Source organism: Leopardus geoffroyi, chromosome A1 (genome assembly GCF_018350155.1).
Source record: "Leopardus geoffroyi isolate Oge1 chromosome A1, O.geoffroyi_Oge1_pat1.0, whole genome shotgun sequence".
Classification (NCBI taxonomy): Eukaryota; Metazoa; Chordata; class Mammalia; order Carnivora; family Felidae; genus Leopardus; species Leopardus geoffroyi.
In genome coordinates this window covers 90,426,155-90,445,288 of record NC_059326.1, presented here as the reverse complement: position 1 = coordinate 90,445,288, position 19,134 = coordinate 90,426,155, and the positions used below count along the sequence as shown (strand labels likewise).

Below are 19,134 nucleotides of genomic sequence, written 5' to 3'. Positions count from 1 at the left end.
CCCCAAGTTAGCATTTACGTTGCCTCAGGAGACTTTCTGGCTTTCATATCATGCCCTCAGTCGAGTGGGCTAACTTGAGTCTTAACATGCCTTCTGCAAAGTTTCTAAAGCAGGTTTAGAAAAACTAGCCACCCCTATAATCCTTGTAATTACAGTTGCCTTCCCATCTTTCAAGGGCCAAAGCTACTTCATAAGCCAAGCTTTCCCTTCAACTTCTCATTCCAATCTACCAAAGGGAAAAGTCTTATGCTTCAGATTAGGGGTTATCACCACCCCAGTGGTGGGAGGTCGCTGTTGCCTTCTGAATGGTAGATGAGCCAGTTCTAGATTCCTATCCCTATAGTCTCCCTTCCATTGCTACTTCCTACTGTTTTAGCTTGAATCCCCATGAAAGCAGAGACTGAGCCTAGAACTTGGGGGCAGTTGATATGGTAGGTGAATCCAGGAAATGAGAGGGAGGGAGAATGACACAGGGTAGAAGGAAAATTCAACAAAGTGTATTTTGGCTTCTGTCCCTTATGAGTTGAAGGTTGCCTCAGAAGGCGTTAACTCACCTGCACTCCCAGGCTATGCCTATGGTTGAGAGAGGTCCTGAGGCTTAGGAGAAAGCCCTAAAGCAGAAAAGCAGAGAAACCTACAGTAGACACTTGAAACGAGGCACTGACAGTGTACATGGAGCCGTCTACCATAGCTGTGGCTAAAGTCAGAGGTGGGCTGATAAGATGTAACCAAAAGTTCCAACACATCTAGCACATCTTTCCTGCCTCCTAGGGGATCAGACATCTGGGCCAATGACAAATGCCAGACACCATCTGCTCCCTGGGATTCAGGTGCCTGGTCCTGTAGACCTTTGTTATGCCCAGAAATCGTGATCCCCAAAGATCACCAGGGAGCCGAGTCTGATGCAAAAGCAAAGAGCCTTTATTCAAGCTAGCTCGAGCTCAATCCCCTACCTGCACCGATGCAGCGGTGAGATGCCAGAGAGAGTGAGGTTCAAAAGCACAAAGGTATTATAGGGATCTAGGGGCAGTTGGTGGGGTAATGGTTGTGGCCTTAGCCAATTGGCTGGGGAAGGGTCAGAGTCCCGTTGCGCAGGTTGCCAGGTGTGGTTTGAACGGGAAGTTTGAATGGGTGAGCGGGAAGTTACTCAAAGGGAAGAGATGTGGTCTGAGGTTTGAATGGGAATTTCTTTCTGTGGTTTTCTGGGACAGGGAGCCATGTCAGGGACGTAGTCACTCAAGATGGAGGACACAGAACAAGATGGAGTCGGCCGGCCTAGGTCCGCTCTTTCATTCCCTCCTTGTCATGTAGCTTGGGGACCCAATCATGGGACCGGCTGCATTTCTATTTTGTCCTCTTCTGTTATTAGGGCTTGCACTGAGCATGGAGGACCATTAGTTGGATGGCCCCTATGCAGTCCCTGACAAACTGGACCAGTCTGTTGATGATATAGGGTCCGAGGGTTAATAGTAGGAGCAGGATGGTGAGGGGTCCGGCAAGGGCCAAGATGAGGGTAGCTAACCAGGGAGACCAGTTGAACAAAGACTCGTACCAGGACTGAGATTGTTCTCTCTCTAAACTTTTGTTTTTGCAGCCCTTCCCTTATGAGGGCCATAGATTCTTTTACGACCCCCAAGTGATCAACATAGAAGCAACATTCTTCCCCTAGGGCTGCACATAGTCCTCCTTGCTGCATGAATAATAAGTCTAATCCCCTTCTGTTTTGGAGTACTACTTCTGATAAGGAAGTAAGGGATTCCTGTAAATGAGAAATTGATTTCTCAATTCTTTCTATGTCTAAGTCAATGGCTGCCCTTAGGGTTCCGTAGTTTTTGTCCTGGATGACGAGTGAGGATATTCCGGTCCCTGCCCCCGCTAATCCCAGTTCCAAGAGCGCAGCCAGAGTTAGGGTTGTAATAGGCTCTCTCTTACTTCGGGGGTTAGTAGAGCCTAACCTGTTAAGTATTTCTTCCCCCGAATGGTACACTAGCTTGGGGATCAACTACACAAGTATGCAGAAGCCTTCTTTCGAGGAGTTAAGGACTTGGGAGTGGACGCAGGGAGCAAGGCCGCTGCAACAGGCCCACCATGCATTTTCTGGGGGGAAGTAGATACACTGTCTCCCTGGGGACTGTTAGGGTTTCATTAGAGATGTGACTGCCCGGGGGGCATGTGGCTTATGCAAGTGCCCTGCCCTGTTACCGCCTGGAGGATTAGTCTTGCAGTAGCCTGCTGCCACCTGCAGGAGCTAGAGTTGGAGGCTGTTGTATAATTGCCTTTAATGGCAATACCTTCGTAATATGGGGGCCGGACATCTAGACAGAGCAAACAGGACTTGGTCAGGTTGGGTCTAGAAGTGTTTAGTACCTGGTATGCTCCAACAACTGTGCTCCACAGGGGTCTGTATCAGATAGTAAGTTGTGACCTGGGGCAGGAGATGCGGGTGACGCTCCAGTAGGGACAGGGGATGTGGAGGGCTGTGTGGCCAAGGCCTAGGTGTTTCTGGGAGTGGCTGTCCGGGTGGGGGCAGGTCGGGGAACTAGTACTTGGTTGGGTCCTACCCCTGTGGGGGACTGCTGGGCAAGGGGAGTCGCTTGCATTCGGAGGGTAAATAACGTTCCCTTGTCCTTGGCTCCCAGCCTAACCCAGTCATATATCCTGAGTCCCCAGGTTTTTCCACTCTCCCATCCTGTTGTTTTTTTACCTTGGCTTGTAAAGGATATAACTATGGGATTACCACGCCCCCAGGCATATGGCGGTCGGGAGCCACTGGGCCGCTTTACCACAATGAGATCTCCGGTGCGTGGTGGGGTCCACCAGATGTGCCCCGTCGAGACACATGACCAGGATGCGCAAAAGTAGTCAGCCGCGTCCCCACATGTGCTCGAGCGAGAGTGGCCAGGGCAGACATAGAAATAAAGGTTCTGCGCATGGAATCCGGGGGCATATGGTGACAAGGGGAGCAGAGTTTGGAGGTCTACGCAAAGTTCTGGGAACCAAGTATCCGTGGGGTGGCTCTGGGAAGTCTGATTAAGTATTGTCCCCGAGCTGGTGTCTATGATCTGCCAGGTGATGTTTTGGGGGGCGTGGGGACTCTCGGCAGCATGAGAAGTGACAAGCAGAGCTAACAGAATTACCAATATCAGGTGGGTCGAATGTGCTGTAACCTGAGCTTGAGCGGGTTGTGTTGGTCCCGATTGACAGCCCATCGTGTGACGAAGTCCTTCTGGATCGTGGAGGGGCCCGCTGGCCGAACGTGGGTGTGATGGACCCAGGTCGCGATGCCGTCTACTTTGAGAGCGGTGGGGGTTGTCAGCACCACGATGTAGGGTCCCTTCCAGTGCGGCTCGAGGGTCTCTCAGTGGTGCCTCTTGACGTAGACCCAGTCTCCCGGCCTGTACTGATGAGGTGTCGGGGTCGGGCCAGCCTCGTAGATGGCACGGAGGTGCGGCCAAATGTCCTCGTGCACCCTCTGGAGCCCTCTCAAGGAAAGAAAAAGTTCTTGATCTTTAAACTCAGCAAGAAGTTCAGCTCGAAGGTTGGGAATAATAGGGGGTGGTCTGCCAAACATGATTACATAGGGAGTAAAACCCAGGGTGTAAGGAGTGTTCCTAACCCAGTAAAGGGCATACGGTAGGAGAGTCACCCAGTCCCCGCCAGTCTCCATGGTTAATTTGGTAAGGGTCTCTTTTAGGGTTCTATTCATTCTTTCTACCTGTCCTGAGCTCTGGGGCCTATAAGCACAATGTAATTTCCAGTTTGCCCCCACAGCCTTGGCTACTGCCTGCATTACCTGCGAGATAAAAGCTGGTCCGTTGTCTGATCCTACCATGGCAGGAAAACCATACGTGGGTAAGATGTCTTCTAGTAGCTTCTTAGCTACCGTCTAAGCCATTTCATGCTTGGTTGGGTATGCCTCCACCCAGCCAGAGAAGGTGTCTATAAATAATAAGATATTTATAACCATACTTTCCTGGTTTAACTTCAGTGAAATCGACCTCCCATTGGGCTCCTGGTCTGGTGCCTCTGAGCCTGGTTCCTTTTTTATTTGATGTGGCTCTTGCATTGGTGAGTTGGCAGGTCTTGCAAGCAGATATAACTTGCTCTATTTTGGTGTCCTATTGGTGAATCTGTGTCCATCCCGCACAAAGCTGCTGCCATCAGTGAACCAAGTAGCCTCGGCATTGGGGAGGGGCCAGTCGGTCAGATCCGTCCGGAATCCATGTACTTGCTCCAGGATCCCCGCACAGTCATGTAGTGGAGCATCTAGGTCAGGGTCGGGCAGCAGGGTTGCAGGATTGAGGGCCGCACTGGGGTGGAACCGCACTCATGGAAGGTTGAGTAGGAGGCTCTAGTAATAAGTCATAAGTGTGTTACTCATCCATCTATCAGGAGGCTGTTTCAGGACCCCTTCAATGGCGTGTGGAGTCGTGATCCAGATCTCCTGTCCTAGGGTCAGTTTGTCTGCGTCCTTGACTAGGAGTGCTGTCGCCGCAATAATTCTTAGGCATGGCGGCCAGCCGGCAGCCACTGGGTCTAGCTTCTTGGACAGGTAAGCCACCGGGCGGTCCCAAGGGCCTAAGGCTTGAGTTAGAACCCCTTTTGCTATTCCCTCGTGTTCGTCTACAAAGAGGTGGAAGGGCTTCGTAATGTCTGGCAGGCCCAGGGCTGGGGCACTTAGGAGGGCCTTTTTCAACTGATTAAAGGCAGTTTCTTCTTTTTCAGTCCATTTAAATGTTTTCCCCTCTTTGGTAGCTTCATATAGGGGCCTGGCGATCTCAGCAAAACCCGGAACCCGGAGGCAGCAGTAGCCGGCAGATCCTAGGAATTCCCTTACTTCCTTTCGGGAGTTGGGAGTAGGGATCTTTAGGACAGTTTCTTTTCTGGCATCTGATAACCACTGCTGTCCGCCCTCCAGGATGTATCCCAGGTAACTTACCCTCTCCCTGCATATCTGAGACTTCTTCACTGTTGCCCTGTATCCCAAGGCCCCCAGGGTAGCCAGCAGGTCCTGGGTCCCTCGCTCACGGTCCTTGGCTGTGTCGGCAGCAATCAGGATGTCATCTACGTACTGTAGGAGGGTGAGGCCAGGGTGCTCCTTTCTGTACTCACCCAGGCCCTCGTGTAGTGCCTCATCAAAGATGGTGGGCGAATTTTTAAACCCCTGAGGCAGCCGTGTCCAGGTGAGTTGCCCGCTGTAGCCCTCCTCTGGATCATGCCACTCGAAGGCGAAAAAGGGTTGGCTCTGGGGTGCCAGCAGCAGACTGAAGAAGGCGTCCTTTAAATCTAGTACAGTATACAGACCCTGGAGAGTGCCAAGGAGCTCAAGAGAGTATATGGGTTGGGAACAGTTGGGTGTATGTCCGTGACCCTCTTATTTACTTCCCGGAGGTCTTGTACCGGTCGATAGTCATTTGTGTGAGGCTTTTTGACCAGCAGTAGGGGGGTGTTCCAGGCAGACTGGCAAGGAACTAGTCCCCCTAAGCTTCGTAGTCTCCAGATGTGTGGCTGGATCCCCTTCTGGGCCTCCTGAGATAAGGGGTATTGTTTGATTCTTACTGGACCTTCTCCTGGCTTGAGCTCTACCAGGACCGGGGTCCTGTGAGCAGCTAGTCCTATCCCCCCGTCTCTGCCCAGACCAAGGGGAATTCTTGTAGCCATCTGTCTATATTATCCTCTCTCAAGAGTGCCTCCTTGTGGAGGTGGTATTCATCCTCTAATTTCATGGTCAGGACCTGGATGGGGTGGCCCTTGCCATTGGTGACCTGAGGCCCCCCTTGTCTAAAAGTTATCTGAGCTCCAATCTTGGTCAGTAAGTCCCGTCCTAACAGCGGGTAAGGGCATTCCGGTATTACCATAAAGGAGTGGGATACCCGTCCCGTCCCCACATCTACCGTTCTTCGGGTAGTCCATGAATACTGGCTCATACCAGTTGCCCCTTGTACCCAGGACTTCTTGCTGGCTACCTTTCCTTGTGGGGTGTGGAGGACCGAATGTTGTGCTCTAGTGTTGATAAGGAAGTCAACCAGGGTCCCCTCCACTTTAAGAGTTACCCTGGGCTCAGGGAGAGGGTCTGAACCCCGATTCCCCTAATCACTCAGTTCATCTAGCTCTAAGACTTTTACCCGATCAGTCTTTCTTCCCTTCCCGCTGGCCTTTTTCGGACACTCTCGGACCCAATGCCCTATCTCCTTGCAGTATGCGCGCTGATCTTTCTGCAGCCTCTGCCTCCCCCCCTTGGTGGTTCCTTTACCTCCTCTTGAGTTGTCCGCCAGCTGCTGGAGACGGCGGTCTCGTTCCTTGGGGAAGTCAGCAGTGGTAGCTAGTAGTATTCTGGCCAGGTCTCGAGTCTGCTTACTGCTGGCAGCCACCATGGCGCGAGCCTGCTTATCGTCAGGAGGCTCCCGGTTATTATATACCTTTTCGGCTACCACCAGTAAGTTCTGCAGACTTTTTTTCTCCTAGTCTATCTGTTTTTTGTAATTTTTTTCCTAATGTCTATGGCCGATTGGTTTACAAAGACCATGATAACAGCTGCCTTGCTTTCCAGAGCCTCTGGATCCATGGGGGTATAGGTACGGAATGCCTCCATGATCCGTTCTAAAAAGGCAGCCGGAGATTCATCTTTTTCCTGTTGCACATTTCCTACCTTGGCCAAATTGGTTGGCTTCCTAGCAGCCATTTGGAGACCCCCCATTAGAGTCTGGCGGTAGACCCCGAGCCTCTCCTTACCTTCTGCCGTGTTGAAATTCCACTGGGGCCGAGTTAAGGGGAAGGAGGCATCTATCTGAGCCTGGTTGGTGGCGGGATTCCCATCTGCGCCCAGAACTAGTTTTCGGGCCTCATTGAGGATTCTTTCTCTTTCCTCAGTCATGAACAGGACCTGCAAAACCTGCTGGCAATCGCCCCATGTGGGCTGATGGGTAAAAAGAACAGAGTCTAACAGATCAATAAGCCCTGTTGGTTTCTTGGAAAACTTAGGATTCTGAGCTTTCCAATTGTAGAGGTCACTAGTGGCAAAAGGCCAATAGTGATAGGGCTGATTCCCCTCCGCATCTGGGGGCCCGGTGGCTCGCAGGGGCAGAATAGTGGAGTCGGCGGCGGAGACGGATTCCTCCCTCTGAGCCCTTTGTCTGGTAAAGGGCGGGCTTCCCACTAGAGCGTTTCCGCCTCCTGCTCTTGGAACAGCATCTGTCTCCCCCAGAGGAGGAGGATGGTGTTCTTCTGGCATCCTAGGGAGTTATACGGGGGAGGAAAAATTAATTCTTCTTCAGTCCCCCCTTGTAGGACAGGGTAGAGGGGTGCTGAAAGCTGGGTAAGATTTTTCTTGTTCTCCTTCTTTTCTTTCCCCTGCAAAGCGAGAATGCGTTTTGGCTCCAGAGGGCGTGGGGCTAGGAAGGGCTTAAGCCAAGAGGGTGGGTCTTCTACAAGGTCCTGCCAAGTGATAATGTAAGGGAGCTGATCAGGATGGCCCATCTTAGGCCCCGAGATGATACCCGACTTGGTGGATGGTAGGGAGCTTGAAGGTTCCCTCTGGTGGCCATCTGACATTGAAAGCTGACCACTCGCTAGAACAAAAAACCTGCCACCGACCCTTTTGGACTTCCACACTGAGGTTGTTAGCTCTTCCCTTGACATCCTTAAAGTGATCAATCATAATACTTAGAGGAGTAGTCTGAGTCTGTCCCATAACGTCCGTCCAGTAAGTCCACAGAACAAAACAGAGAAACACAGAAACAGACAAACAGAGGGCCCCTAGAAACTCTTTCAACTCCGTGGAAGCAAAACTGAAAGCTAGATGACGGCCTCACACCGACCGGCGGGAATGACCCACCTCGTCTCAGACCTTTGAGGGGAATCCACTTCCCTCCAGAAGGGAGGATTGGAACGTCTTCTGAAACTCCTGGCCCGAGGTCCTCCAGTGCATCCACTTAGACCACACCGGGCACTACCAGAATTTCAGAAATGAGCTCACAGAGAAGAGACAGGGAACGAACAGACACTAACCATGGCCAGTCAGGCTCTCTGGGTCGGGGGTCCCCTGGGGGATTGGGGATCCCGGACGAGCCCCCAAATGTTATGCCCAGAATTCGTGATCCCCAAAGACCACCAGGGAGCCGAGTCCGATGCAAAAGCAAAGAGCCTTTATTCGAGCTACCTCGAGCTCAATCCCCTACCTGCACCAATGCAGCGGTGAGATGCCAGGGAGAGAGAGAGCGAGTTTCAAAAGCACAAAGGTTTTATAGGGATCTAGGGGCAGTTGGCGGGGTAATGGTCGCGGCCTTAGCCAATTGGCTGGGGAAGGGTCAGAGTCCTGTTGTGCAGGTTGCCAGGCGTGGTTTGAATGGGAGGTTTGAACGGGTGAGCCGGAAGTTACTCAAGGGGAAGAGGCTTGGTCTGAGGTTTGAAGGGGAATTTCTTTCTGTGGTTTTCCGGGAAAGAGGGCCATGTCAGGGACGTAGTCACTCAAGATGGAGGACACAGAACAAAACGGACTTGGCCAGCCTCGGTCCGCTCTTTCATGTTCATTCTAGGAATATTTTCAGAGGTCCTAATAAGTGTCATTAAATACTTTTCTACATTGAAATACAGGAGAGAATATAACAGCTCTATGGAGCTTGTGTCCTAGTAGTGGTGGTGGGGTAAGAGGTGGGGGGGAGGAGAAGGACAATAAAATATACAGCCTATCAAATGGTAACAGGTGTTAGAAAACAAAACAGGAAAGAAGGGTAAGTTGTGCTGGTCTGGTTTCAGCTGGGGAGAACACATGCTCATTTAAATAGAGACATGGTGGGGGGCGGGGAGGGGTGGTCCCTGGCTGGTTCAGTAGGTTAAGCGTCTATCTCTTGACTTTGCTCAAGTCATGATCTGACGGTTCCTAAGATTGAGCCCCACGTTGGGCTCTACGCTGATGGTGCAGAGCCTGATTGGGATTCTCTCTCTTTCCCCCTTTCTCTGGCCCTCCCCTGTCGCTTTCCCTCTCTCTCAAAATAAATACATAAAACTTCTAAAAAAAACAATTAAAAAATAGAGTCATCAGGGAAAACTTCACTGAAAAGATGACATTTAAGCAGATACCTAGGGGCTGAGTGGCTCAGCTGGTTAGGCATCTGACTTCAGCTCAGGTCATGATGTCACTGTGAGTTCAAGCCCCATGTTGGGATCTATACTGACAGCTCGGAGCCTGGAGCCTGCTTCAGATTCTGTCTCCATTTCTCTGCCCCTCCCCTGCTTGCTCTCTCTCTCTTTCAAATATAAAATAAAAACATAAAAAAAATTTTAAGCAGATACCTGAAGGAAGTGAGAGTAAAATCAGCCAGACACTGAGAAGGAGGAAACGGTGTGAGGGAAGAAGCAAATCGGGAGAGTGCAGTGCCTCCCTCCCCCATGCCAGGTGAAGACAGTGTTTCAAGGAGGAGGAGGCCTCAACTGCCTGAAATGCTGATCGGCCAAGGTGAGGATGGACAATGGGCAAAGGATAAAGCAACATAGCAGGGTGATGGCATCTTTGACAGAGAGCAGAGCAAAGAGGGAGGGGAGGAACTGAGGACAGTGAATACAGGAAACTTCTTGGAGTTTCATTATAAAGGGAAGCAGAGAAATGGGGCAGTAGCTGGAAAGTAATGTAGGATCAAGATAAGGAATTTTTTCTTTCCAAGATGGGAGACCTACCAGCTTCTCTGCTCCCATTTCCCTTCATCTTTCCTCTTGCTGTAGACAAATCTGCGGCCTCTTTGACCTCCCTCTTCAAGCTCCAAAATATTTTTCTGCAAAGCTCTGATCCCCAGAGTTCTGAGCTATAGGAGGTGAAAGCCACAAAGAGTCCTTTGTGCAAGCTTTCTGCTCTTGTCACATCCTTCCCTGGGGCAATACACTTGGCTGCCTCAGTCAGGGGCTGAAATTCCATAGCAGGAAGAACAAAGTCAGATATCTCAAAATATCATCCTGCTGCATTTATTTCCGGCCCTTTCTCCACTTGGATGGCCTCTCCCTAAACATGGGGCTCCCTGCCTGCCTGCTGCTCTGGTCTGCCAGCGCAGCTACTTTATTGTTAAGTATTTTGATAAAAGTAATATTCCCTAAACTTTAGGCATTCCTGGATCATTGTTATGATTTTAGCTGTTTCCCTACAACTCATGTCGTTTTACTGCGTTTCTTTTTTTTAATTTTTTAAAAATGTTTGTTTATTTTTGAAGGAGAGAGAGACAGAGTGTGAGTGGGTGAGGGGCAGAGAGAGAGAGGGAGACACAGAATCCAAAGTAGGCTCCAGGCTCCGAGCTGTCAGCACAGAGCCGTACAGGGGGCTCGAACCCACAAACCGTGAGGTCATGACCTGAGCCGAAGTTGGACGCTTAACGGACTGAGCCACCCAAGCACCCTACTTCATGTTTTTATGTAAAGCACTTTCTTAAAAAAAAATTTTTTTTTTTTTACTGTGGTAAAATTCGCGTAACACAAAATTCACTGAAGTGTACAATTCAGTGGCTTTCAGAGCATTCAGTGCTGTACAACCATTACCAAACAATTCCAAAATATTTTTTGTCACTTTAAAAGGGATCCCTTTGCCTGCTAAGCAGTCACTGCCTCCTCCCAAATCCCACCCCCCCCCCCAACCACCCCTTGGTAACCACCAATCTGCTTCCTGTCTCTCTGGATTTGCCTATTATGGGTATACTATATAAAGAGAATCATATATCTGACCCTTTGAGTCTGGCATCTTTCACTTAGTATGGTTTCTCCATTAGCACCTTATTTTGGGCTTGATTTTTTTCTGGTGTTATCATTTTGACTCCCTTTCCATTTCCTTGTCTGTATATATTTTTTCTTCATTTTGTTTATTTAAATATTTTATTTAAGTAATCTCTACACCCAACATGGGGCTCAAACTCAAAATCTCTGGATCAAGAGCACACACTCTTCGACTAGGTCAGCCAGGTGCCCCTTAGTTATTTAAAACAATTTTTTTAACATTTATTCATTTTTGAGAGACAGAGACAGGGCATGAGCAGGGGAGGGGCAGAGAGGGAGACACAGAATCAGAAGCAGGCTCCAGGCTCTGAGCTGTCAGCATAGAGCTTGATGCAGGGCTCAAACCCACAAACCATGAGATCCTGACCTGAGCTGAATGAAGTTGGACACCTCACTGACTGAGCAACCAGGCACCCCTTTCTTAATTATTTTAAAAGGAAAATTGATTTCATCATAACTATTTTAAATATTTTTTAATTTACATTAATCTATACACAGAATTACTAAAATACAAAAAAAAAGCACCACTCAAAATGTTTTAAACAGTGTCTAATGACATGTTTTGTGTTGTTTTCCTGATTGAATAAATAAGTCCACATCTTTGTACAAAGTAGCTGTTAAGTCGGGCGCCTGGGTAGCTCAGTCTGGCATCTGACTTCGGCTCAGGGCATGACCTGGCAGGGTTCATGAGATAGAGCCCCGCTTCCAGCTCTGTGCTCACAGTGGGGAGCCTGCATCGAATTCTGTCTCCTTCTCTCTCTCTGCCCCTCCCCTGCTCATGCACATGTGTTCTCTCTCAAAAATAAACATTTAAAATAAACAAAACAAAAACAAACCCACAGAAAAACATCTATCAAAGTAGCTGTTTAGTAATCCCTAGTCTACTCCTGAAGGAAAGTTAGGTGGAGGCAGGACACTCACTTCTCTCACAGGTATTACCTGACCCTAGGGAAAAGGGCCCACGCTCTCAGGTTTCAGTGGTTGCTGAAATGCCCTGTCTACATTCCAGGGAAAAGGTTACAGATTGCAAGGACTGGTGTCACCACCTTTTGTTGTGCAGTTACATCAACCACAAGTACAACACACTCCCTGAAGCACCTTCTACTATACTTTGTGTGTATAGGGGTTGGGGGAAGCAGACCCCTCATGTCCCTGACCCAAAATGGATCTAGGAGGAGAGCAAAATCAGACACCTACCAGAAGAAAGGAGTGAAACTCACCAGGAGGTAACAGCCACGATTCAGCTCAAGGCCACTGCTGTAGGACAAAATGAAGGTCCAGGATGGCCAAGTCTCTTTGAGAGCACAGGAAATCTGGATTTTTAATATGAAATTTCCAAATTCTTAAATGTTGGCAACTAGGGGCACCTGGGGGGCTCAGTCGGTTAAGCGACTGACTGGCTCACGTCATGATCTCATTGGTGGGTTGGAGCCCTGCCTCAGCCTCTGTGCTGAAAGCGAGCCAGGAGCCTGCTTCGGATTCTGGGTCTCCCTCTCTCTCTGTCCCTCCCCCCTCTCAAAAATAAATAAATATAAAAAAAAAATTTAATGTTGACAACTAATGCAAAACTTTTAAACAACGCGGGTACAGCAAATCCTATCTGTGTTACAGGCTTAGCTCTGGAGAGTGCTTGTTTGTACCCCGGGTGAGACAAACCCTTTATTCTACAGAGGAGGACAGGAGACCTGTAACGGAGAAGCTACCCGCCAAAAGCCACACAGCAGCTGGGAGAGGCTGAGGCCCAGTTTCGAGAAAGCTTCGTAAGATACACATACTCCGGACTCAGGCTGAAACCCTCTGGCCCGCACCGCTCCTCTAAGCCAGGGGAGCCAAGAGCGAGGTCCCCGACCCTCTCCGCCTGACCGCCTCACCGCACCCTGCATCGCTGAGCTCCCAAGGTTTCACTGTCTCCCCGACTTCGTCCTCCGTTCCTTGGGCCAAGAACGCCACTGCTCACCCCTGCTTGCCATCCTCGCGCCCACTCCACTCCTCCCTCCCCTAGCACTGCCCTTTGCAAGCCTGGCTCCCACCCCGCGTTCCCAGCGGGCCGCACACACACCTTCCTCCACGGCCCTATCGCGCCCTCCCGAGACGGGCTGCCGGCTGAGTCACCCGTCCACTAACGCGCACTAAGTGACGGTCCCTACCCGCAGGTCGCGAGCCCGAGCGGACCCCACTTGGCTGCCCACGAAGGCACCGGGGCCGGCAGCGAGGAGCGAAATGCGCGTGCGCCGCACGGGCTTTATTGCGTCACCGCGACTCCAGAGCGCGCGGCTGGAGCAAGAGCACTGCGTTCGCGCCTTCGCGTTTGAGCATCTTCCTCTGCCAGGAGCGCGCCCCAGACGCCGGGCTGGCCTGGGAATCGAGCTTCTTCTCCAGCAGGTGCATGCGCGCTGTGGTCTCAGTCAGCATGTCCATGAGCAGCTCCTGCTGCAGCTTCAGGTAGTTGTTCTCCTCCAGCAACAATTGGCTGTTGACCCCCTGCACCTGCGTCTTCCAGCCCGAGTTACTGGGTGAGGGCAGCGGCAGTCGCGACCGCCGCGGCTGCCCCTCGGTGGTCCACTGGCCGCCGCGGAACACAAAGGCCTCGTCGCTCAGGCGAGTGCGCGGCGCGCCGTAGCTGAGGCCCAGCTCGGCCTGGCGCGTCCGGTGGTCTAGCAAGTAGAAGGTGGACATGGAGGAGATGCGGCGCAGCGGCGGGCGCCGCGGGGAGAAGCGCTGCGAGAAGTGGTCGGCCCAGAACTGCTGCAGCTGCTCCCACAGGCGGCTGATGTGGCCTGAGCTAAGACACCTGAAGGCCTCCAGGGCGAGGACCGAGTGGACCTTGTGGGGCGCGTGGGTGCCCAGTGCCGAGCCTCGAGGACGTGGGCGACCAGGGCTGCGCCCTTGCCTCTGGAGGCCCTGTGTCCAGAATGATGAAGGCGAGCCAGGGGCACTGCTGGGGAGCAAGAGTCCGGGTGAGCAGCCTGCTTGGACAGGCTGTCCGGTCAAACCGCGAGGATCGGTGGACAGGGCTTAGCTCTGAGACTGGCACTAGGGTGCTGGTCGCTGAGGAGCCCATCCCTGCACACTGGCACTGACAGCAATCTCCTGAAACTACCTTCTCCAAAGACCACTGTGTGTCAGGCCCAGGAGACAAAATGCGGATGAAGGACCGTATCCCTTGCTTTCTGAGCATAGGACAGGCTGCTGGAAGGGATTGCTGTCCCAGGAGAAGGGAACAATAGAGACAGGTACTTAAAAGTTGAGCAGGACTTTGCCATGTAGGTTGAGGGTGGACAATGGAGAACCTCTAGGCAGAGTGAAGAGCCAGGCACAGCTTGCATGTTCCCCATGTAAGGAAGAGTTTGGAGTAGGGTTTGTGTAGGTGACTCGGCTGGGAATACAAGAGGACGCTAGAAAGGGGACCAGGGCATAAACTTCATTCTGTGGATAAGAGGGCACTGCTGGATGACAAAGCCAGGGCTAGGTCTGGATTCAGGAAATTATTTGGTAGGATGTCTAAAATAAACAAAGGCATTATTGCCACGTTCAGTTATTTTATAAACTGCTCTGGGCCAGGCTTGGTCTGGGCAGGGGTTCTTAGCCTGTGCCTGCCCTCAAGATGCTACTGGTCCAGCTAGGAACCCAGATGTGTATGTAGGTGACAGTGGTGCATTATGCTCAGTGACATCTTGGGGGCCTGTGCCATGGGCTAGGACCTATGTTTAGGATTCAAAGTCATAGAGGTTATGCAGACTACACATGACTTTTCTCCCAAGTGGACTACATCCTCAAGGAAGCTAAAGTCCAGATAACAGACAAGTTTCATTCTCTGTCTCCACCAGTGCCTGTAAGTGCTGACTCTATTAAATGGGAAGAGGGCTATGTGTTCTCTTTTAAATTCCTCTTCTCTCCAGGAGGGTGAAAAGGGATAGAACTCTATCATGCCTTCATCAATCCAACACACACTTATTCCTCTCACACACAGCTGGGCTGAAGGGGTGGTACTACCCCCTAGATCTGGCTCAGGGCATCATCTCTCTGAAAGCCCAAAGAGAGCCTGAGATGTGCAGCCAGGCCCACGTTTAAGGCTGCGTCTTCCCAGAGGGCCCTTTCCCAGTAATGCTCACTGCATGTTGTGCCTCACCTGGAGGATGTGTCGGAGGTGCCAAGCTGCTCTCCCAGGCCTGGCCCCATCCCTGAACCACTAAGCTGCTGTTCACCAGCTATGACTCACAATGCCTCCAGGTTGGGCCAGCCTGGGACAGAAGGGGTGCACACGGTCTAGCTATAAAACAGACCCTGGGCTCTTCCCATATTCAGCAGTTATTGTCTGCTGTGTTACAGGCGTGGTTGTACAGAAGTGAAGGAGATGTTCTCTTATCAAACTATAGTGAGGGTGTGTGTGGTGGTAGCGTGTGGGGGGAGGTTTAGAAGCAGAGCCAGAGATAGGAATTTGATGTAAGGGACTGATTGAACAAGATAAGTCCCTAAAACAAACAATAAAACAAAAACAAGATAGTTTCTAGTGTCTGGGTGTCGTGGGTCAGGTTCCCGGAAGCAGAGACTGAGATGAGAATTCTTGCTTAGTAATTTATTGGGGAAGTGCTTCCAGGAGAAGGGATGGGGGAAACAGGGCAGGGCGGGGCAACAAACTAAAGTAAGCAGGAGAGTGGCCTCAGTTGGAAACTAGTTTCAGCCCCATCCCATAGGTAACTGCATAAATTGCACAGTTAGGCCTCCTTACCACAAGAAAGCAAGTTTTTAACACCCTCTCCCTTCTCTCCTACCCTTCATTTCCCATGATGTATTGGCCAGGGCAGCTGTGAGTTGTCAGCCAGCACTTAACGCATGTATGAGGTGGGTGCATCACCATTAAAAGGGATCTTTGGGGCCCCAGCAGCACAGAGGAGAGAGGAAGAGGATAAATAGTAAAAATGAAAAGAGAGGCGCCTGGCTGGCTCAGCTGATAGAGCATGCAACTCTTGGTCTTGGGCTCATGAGTTTGAGCCCCACGTTGAGGGTAGAGATAACTTAAATGTTAAAAAAAAATAACCAAATGAGGGGTGCCTGGGTGGCTCAGTCGGTTGAGTGTCCGACTTCGGCTCAGGTCATGATCTCACTGTGAGTTCGAGCCCCGCGTTGGGCTCTGTGCTGACAGCTCAGAGCCTGGAGCCTACTTCAGATTCTGTGTCTCCCTCTCTCTCTGCCCCTCCGCCACTCATGCTCTGTCTCTCTCTGTCTCAGAAATAAATGAACATTAAAAAAAAAATTTTTTTTAATAACTAAATGAATTTGATTGTGAGAGGCACCTGGGTAGCTCAGTCGGTTAAGTGTCTGACTTCAGCTCAGGTCATGATCTCACAGTTTGTGAGTTCGAGCCCCACTTCAGGCTTGCTGCTGTCAGCCTGTCAGTGCAGAGCCCACTTCGGATCCTCTGTCCCCCTCTCTCTGCCCCTCCCCTACTTGTGCTCCCCCCAGAAAGAAAGAAAGAAAGAAAGAAAGAAAGAAAGAATTTAATTGTGGTGCATACAATGGGGAAAAAAAAGGAAAAGAAAATAGAGAAATACAGAAAATGACCTGAGGACATGGTGTTCAGTAAAGGTACTTGACATCCATGCTAAGACCTAAATGATGAGGACATCTCAGCTACATGAAGATTGGGGGCTGGAGGCAGGGATGAGCTGGGCCTGTTTGAAGGACAAGCACCATGTGTTGGGAAAATGGAAGGTATTACCTGCCAAGCACGCCCGAGTTGACTGCCATCACCTAGCTTGGCATTCCTGACCTCAAGGGCCTCTTCCACAGGCCTCCCCATTAATTCAGCCTCCTGCATGGCCCTCCAGGGAGTTGGACCCAGCTCCAGAGAAGCTCACATCCTGGAGGAGAGCAAGCAGGTAGTATCACCTCCTGGGAAAGTTTCTTCTTGAACAGTTTTATTAAGGTATAATTGACAATAAATGACATTTATTTATTTTAATTAAAAAAAATTTTTAATGTTTATTTATTCTCGAGACAAAGACAGCAGGAACAGGGGAGGGGCAGAGAGAGAGGAAGACAGAATCAGAAACAGGCTCCAGGCTCTGAGCGTCAGCACAGAGCCCGACGCGGGGCTCGAACCCACGAACCGTGAGATCATGACCTGAGCCGAAGTCGGATGCTCAACCGACTGAGCCACCCAGGCGCCCCTTATTTTAAATTTTTTAATGTTTATTTTTGAAAGAGAGAGAGACAGAGCACAAGCAGTGGGGGAGGCACAGAGAGACAGGGAGACAGAATCTGAAGCAGGCTCCAGGCTCTGAGCTGTCAGCACAGAACCCAACATGGGGCTTGAACTTACAAACCATGAGATCATGACCTGAGCTGGAGTTGGACGCTTAACGGACTAAGCCACCTAGGCGCCCCTCAAAGTAAAAGTTTTTAATTTTATAAAGTCCAGCTTATCAAGTTTCTCTCTTGTAGTTCATTCTTTTTGTGTCCTATTTAAGAATGCTTTGCCAAAAAAAAAGAATTCTTTGCCAAACCTAAGGTCACTAAGATTTTCTCCTCTGTTTTATTCTGGAGGTTTTGTGGTTTTGGCTTTACATTTAAGTCTGTGCTACATTTTGAGTGAATTTTTGTGTACAGTGTGAGGTGAGAATTGATTTTTTTTCCATATAGATGTCAATTTGACCTAGCACCAATGATAGAAAGACTAGCCTTTCCTCCCTAGTCGCAGTCCCATCTCTTGTTCATCATGTGACTATGTCCAAATGTCTGTTTCTGGGCTCTCTGTTCTCTTCCATTGATCTTTATTCTTGTACCAATACCATATTTTCTTAATTATTATAGCTTAATTATTGTAAGTCTTCATATCTGGTAGTATATATCTTCCAACAATGCTCTTTAAAGATCACTTTGGTTTTCTAGGTCCTTTGGAATTCTATATAATTGAATTTCCATCCTAAGTTTAGAATTAGAATGTCAGTTTCCACAAATAAACCCTCATGCTCACTGTTCAAAGCTCTCTCTTCCTATCACGAGGACACTTGAGAGCTCAAATCAGCCCTCAGAAGGTTGTCTGATGGACATGGAATCAGAGCCCAGGAATATTTTAATCAAGCCAGTGATTCATTCTCTCTGTATCTCTCTCCAAATTGTATCGATATTATTAAGGCTAATTTTCATTAACAATCTCAGCATTTCATGCAGGTCATGGGTGGCCATGGTATACAGAAACTTTCAATTTCCCTTATTTCCTTACAAAAAAGGGAAAGCTATAAAACCCAAGGAAGTCTTCTCTTTAAGTTTATTTATTTATTTTGAGAGAGAGACTGATAGAGAGCAGGGGAGAGGCAGAGAGAGAGGGAGAGAGAATCCCCAGAGAGGATCCCAAGAATCCCTATCAGACTGTTATCTCAGACCCCGACTCAGGGCTTGATCTCACAGTTCAAGAGTCTGATGCTTAACCAACTGAGTCACCCAGGGGCCCCAAATATGAACGTGTTTGATGGCTGTTGATACACATTAAGATCAGGAGGTTTTTTCCCCCTGTGGCTTAATAACATATTCATTGTCTCATTTCTGAAACAAATATCACACTAAGGTAGAACTTAAAATTGAGCCCATATTCAGAAACATGTAGATTTTTCTGAAAGTTGAAAAGGTTTAAGTAATGTTTTTCCTAAAACAAATGGGCTTTAATAATTTTTTTTTAACATTTATTCATTTTTCAGAGAGAGAGACAGAGCATGAGTAGGGGAGGAGCAGAGAGAGAGGGAGACACAGAATCTGAAGCAGGCTACAGGCTCCCAGCTGTCAGCACAGAGCCCGACGCAGGGCTCAAAACCACAGGCCGCGAGATTATGACCTGAGCCAAAGTGGGCCGCTTAACTGACTGAGTCACCCAGGCGCCCCATGATACCTTTTATTTTTATTATTTTTAATGTTTATTTTGAGAGTGTGCCCACACGCGTGCACAGGAGAAGGGCAGAGAGAGGAGGGGGAGGAGCAGAGAGAGAGGGAGAGAGAATCTAGGTAGGCTCCATGCTGTCAGCGCATAGCCCATCTCAGAGGTTCATCTCAGGAACCATGAGATCATGACCTGAGCCAAAATCAAGAGTCAGATGTTCGACCAACTGAGCCACCAAGGCACCCTAAAACCCAAGGAAATTTTTACTTGATTATTTAAATGGGAGAAGTTTAGGTAAATGAGGAACAATTAGCATGTTAACTCCTTTCACAAGCAGACCTTGATTTTGAGGAAATGTAATGAAAACTGCAGAATTTAAGGTCCACAATAAAAAAAACATTGCTTCCTGGCTTTTTTAGGGAACTCAGTGCCCATGTCATCCCTGAAAAGATGAGACCTGGAGCCCCCAAGGAAAGGAGTGCTAGGTACCAACACGTCTGAGTTTAAGGACA

At 49.6% G+C, this 19,134-nt stretch overlaps 1 protein-coding gene across 33 annotated transcripts; it reads right to left on the bottom strand.

Moving 5' to 3' along the window:
• Positions 1-900: 900 nt before the first annotated feature.
• On the bottom strand, positions 901-15,022 carry CBY3 (chibby family member 3). 33 transcript variants are annotated; one of them, XM_045484916.1, is made up of 5 exons: positions 14,879-15,022; positions 12,809-13,684; positions 11,970-12,062; positions 6,733-7,232; positions 901-3,482 (listed from the first exon to the last, which is right to left on the bottom strand). In XM_045484916.1, exons 1-2 carry the CDS (start codon positions 14,926-14,928, stop codon positions 13,000-13,002), a joined length of 735 nt encoding a protein of 244 aa, XP_045340872.1. In that variant the 5' UTR covers positions 14,929-15,022; the 3' UTR covers positions 901-3,482; positions 6,733-7,232; positions 11,970-12,062; positions 12,809-12,999. The 33 variants fall into 33 exon arrangements, with proteins under 33 accessions (XP_045340872.1, XP_045340883.1, XP_045340878.1 ...); XM_045484927.1 differs by lacking the exon at positions 6,733-7,232 and having other exon boundaries at positions 11,947-12,062; XM_045484922.1 differs by lacking the exon at positions 6,733-7,232.
• Positions 15,023-19,134: the final 4,112 nt, after the last annotated feature.

Excerpts from the sequence above, each read along its gene's own strand:
- CBY3 (XM_045484809.1), bottom strand. The coding sequence starts at position 7,231 with ATGCCAGAAGAACACCATCCTCCTCCTCTGGGGGAGACAGATGCTGTT. Across the intron at positions 3,473-6,732 it reads GAATTTCAACACGGCAGAAG|AGGGTGCACGAGGACATTTG; the intron begins GTAAGGAGAGGC and ends AGAGGGCTCCAG.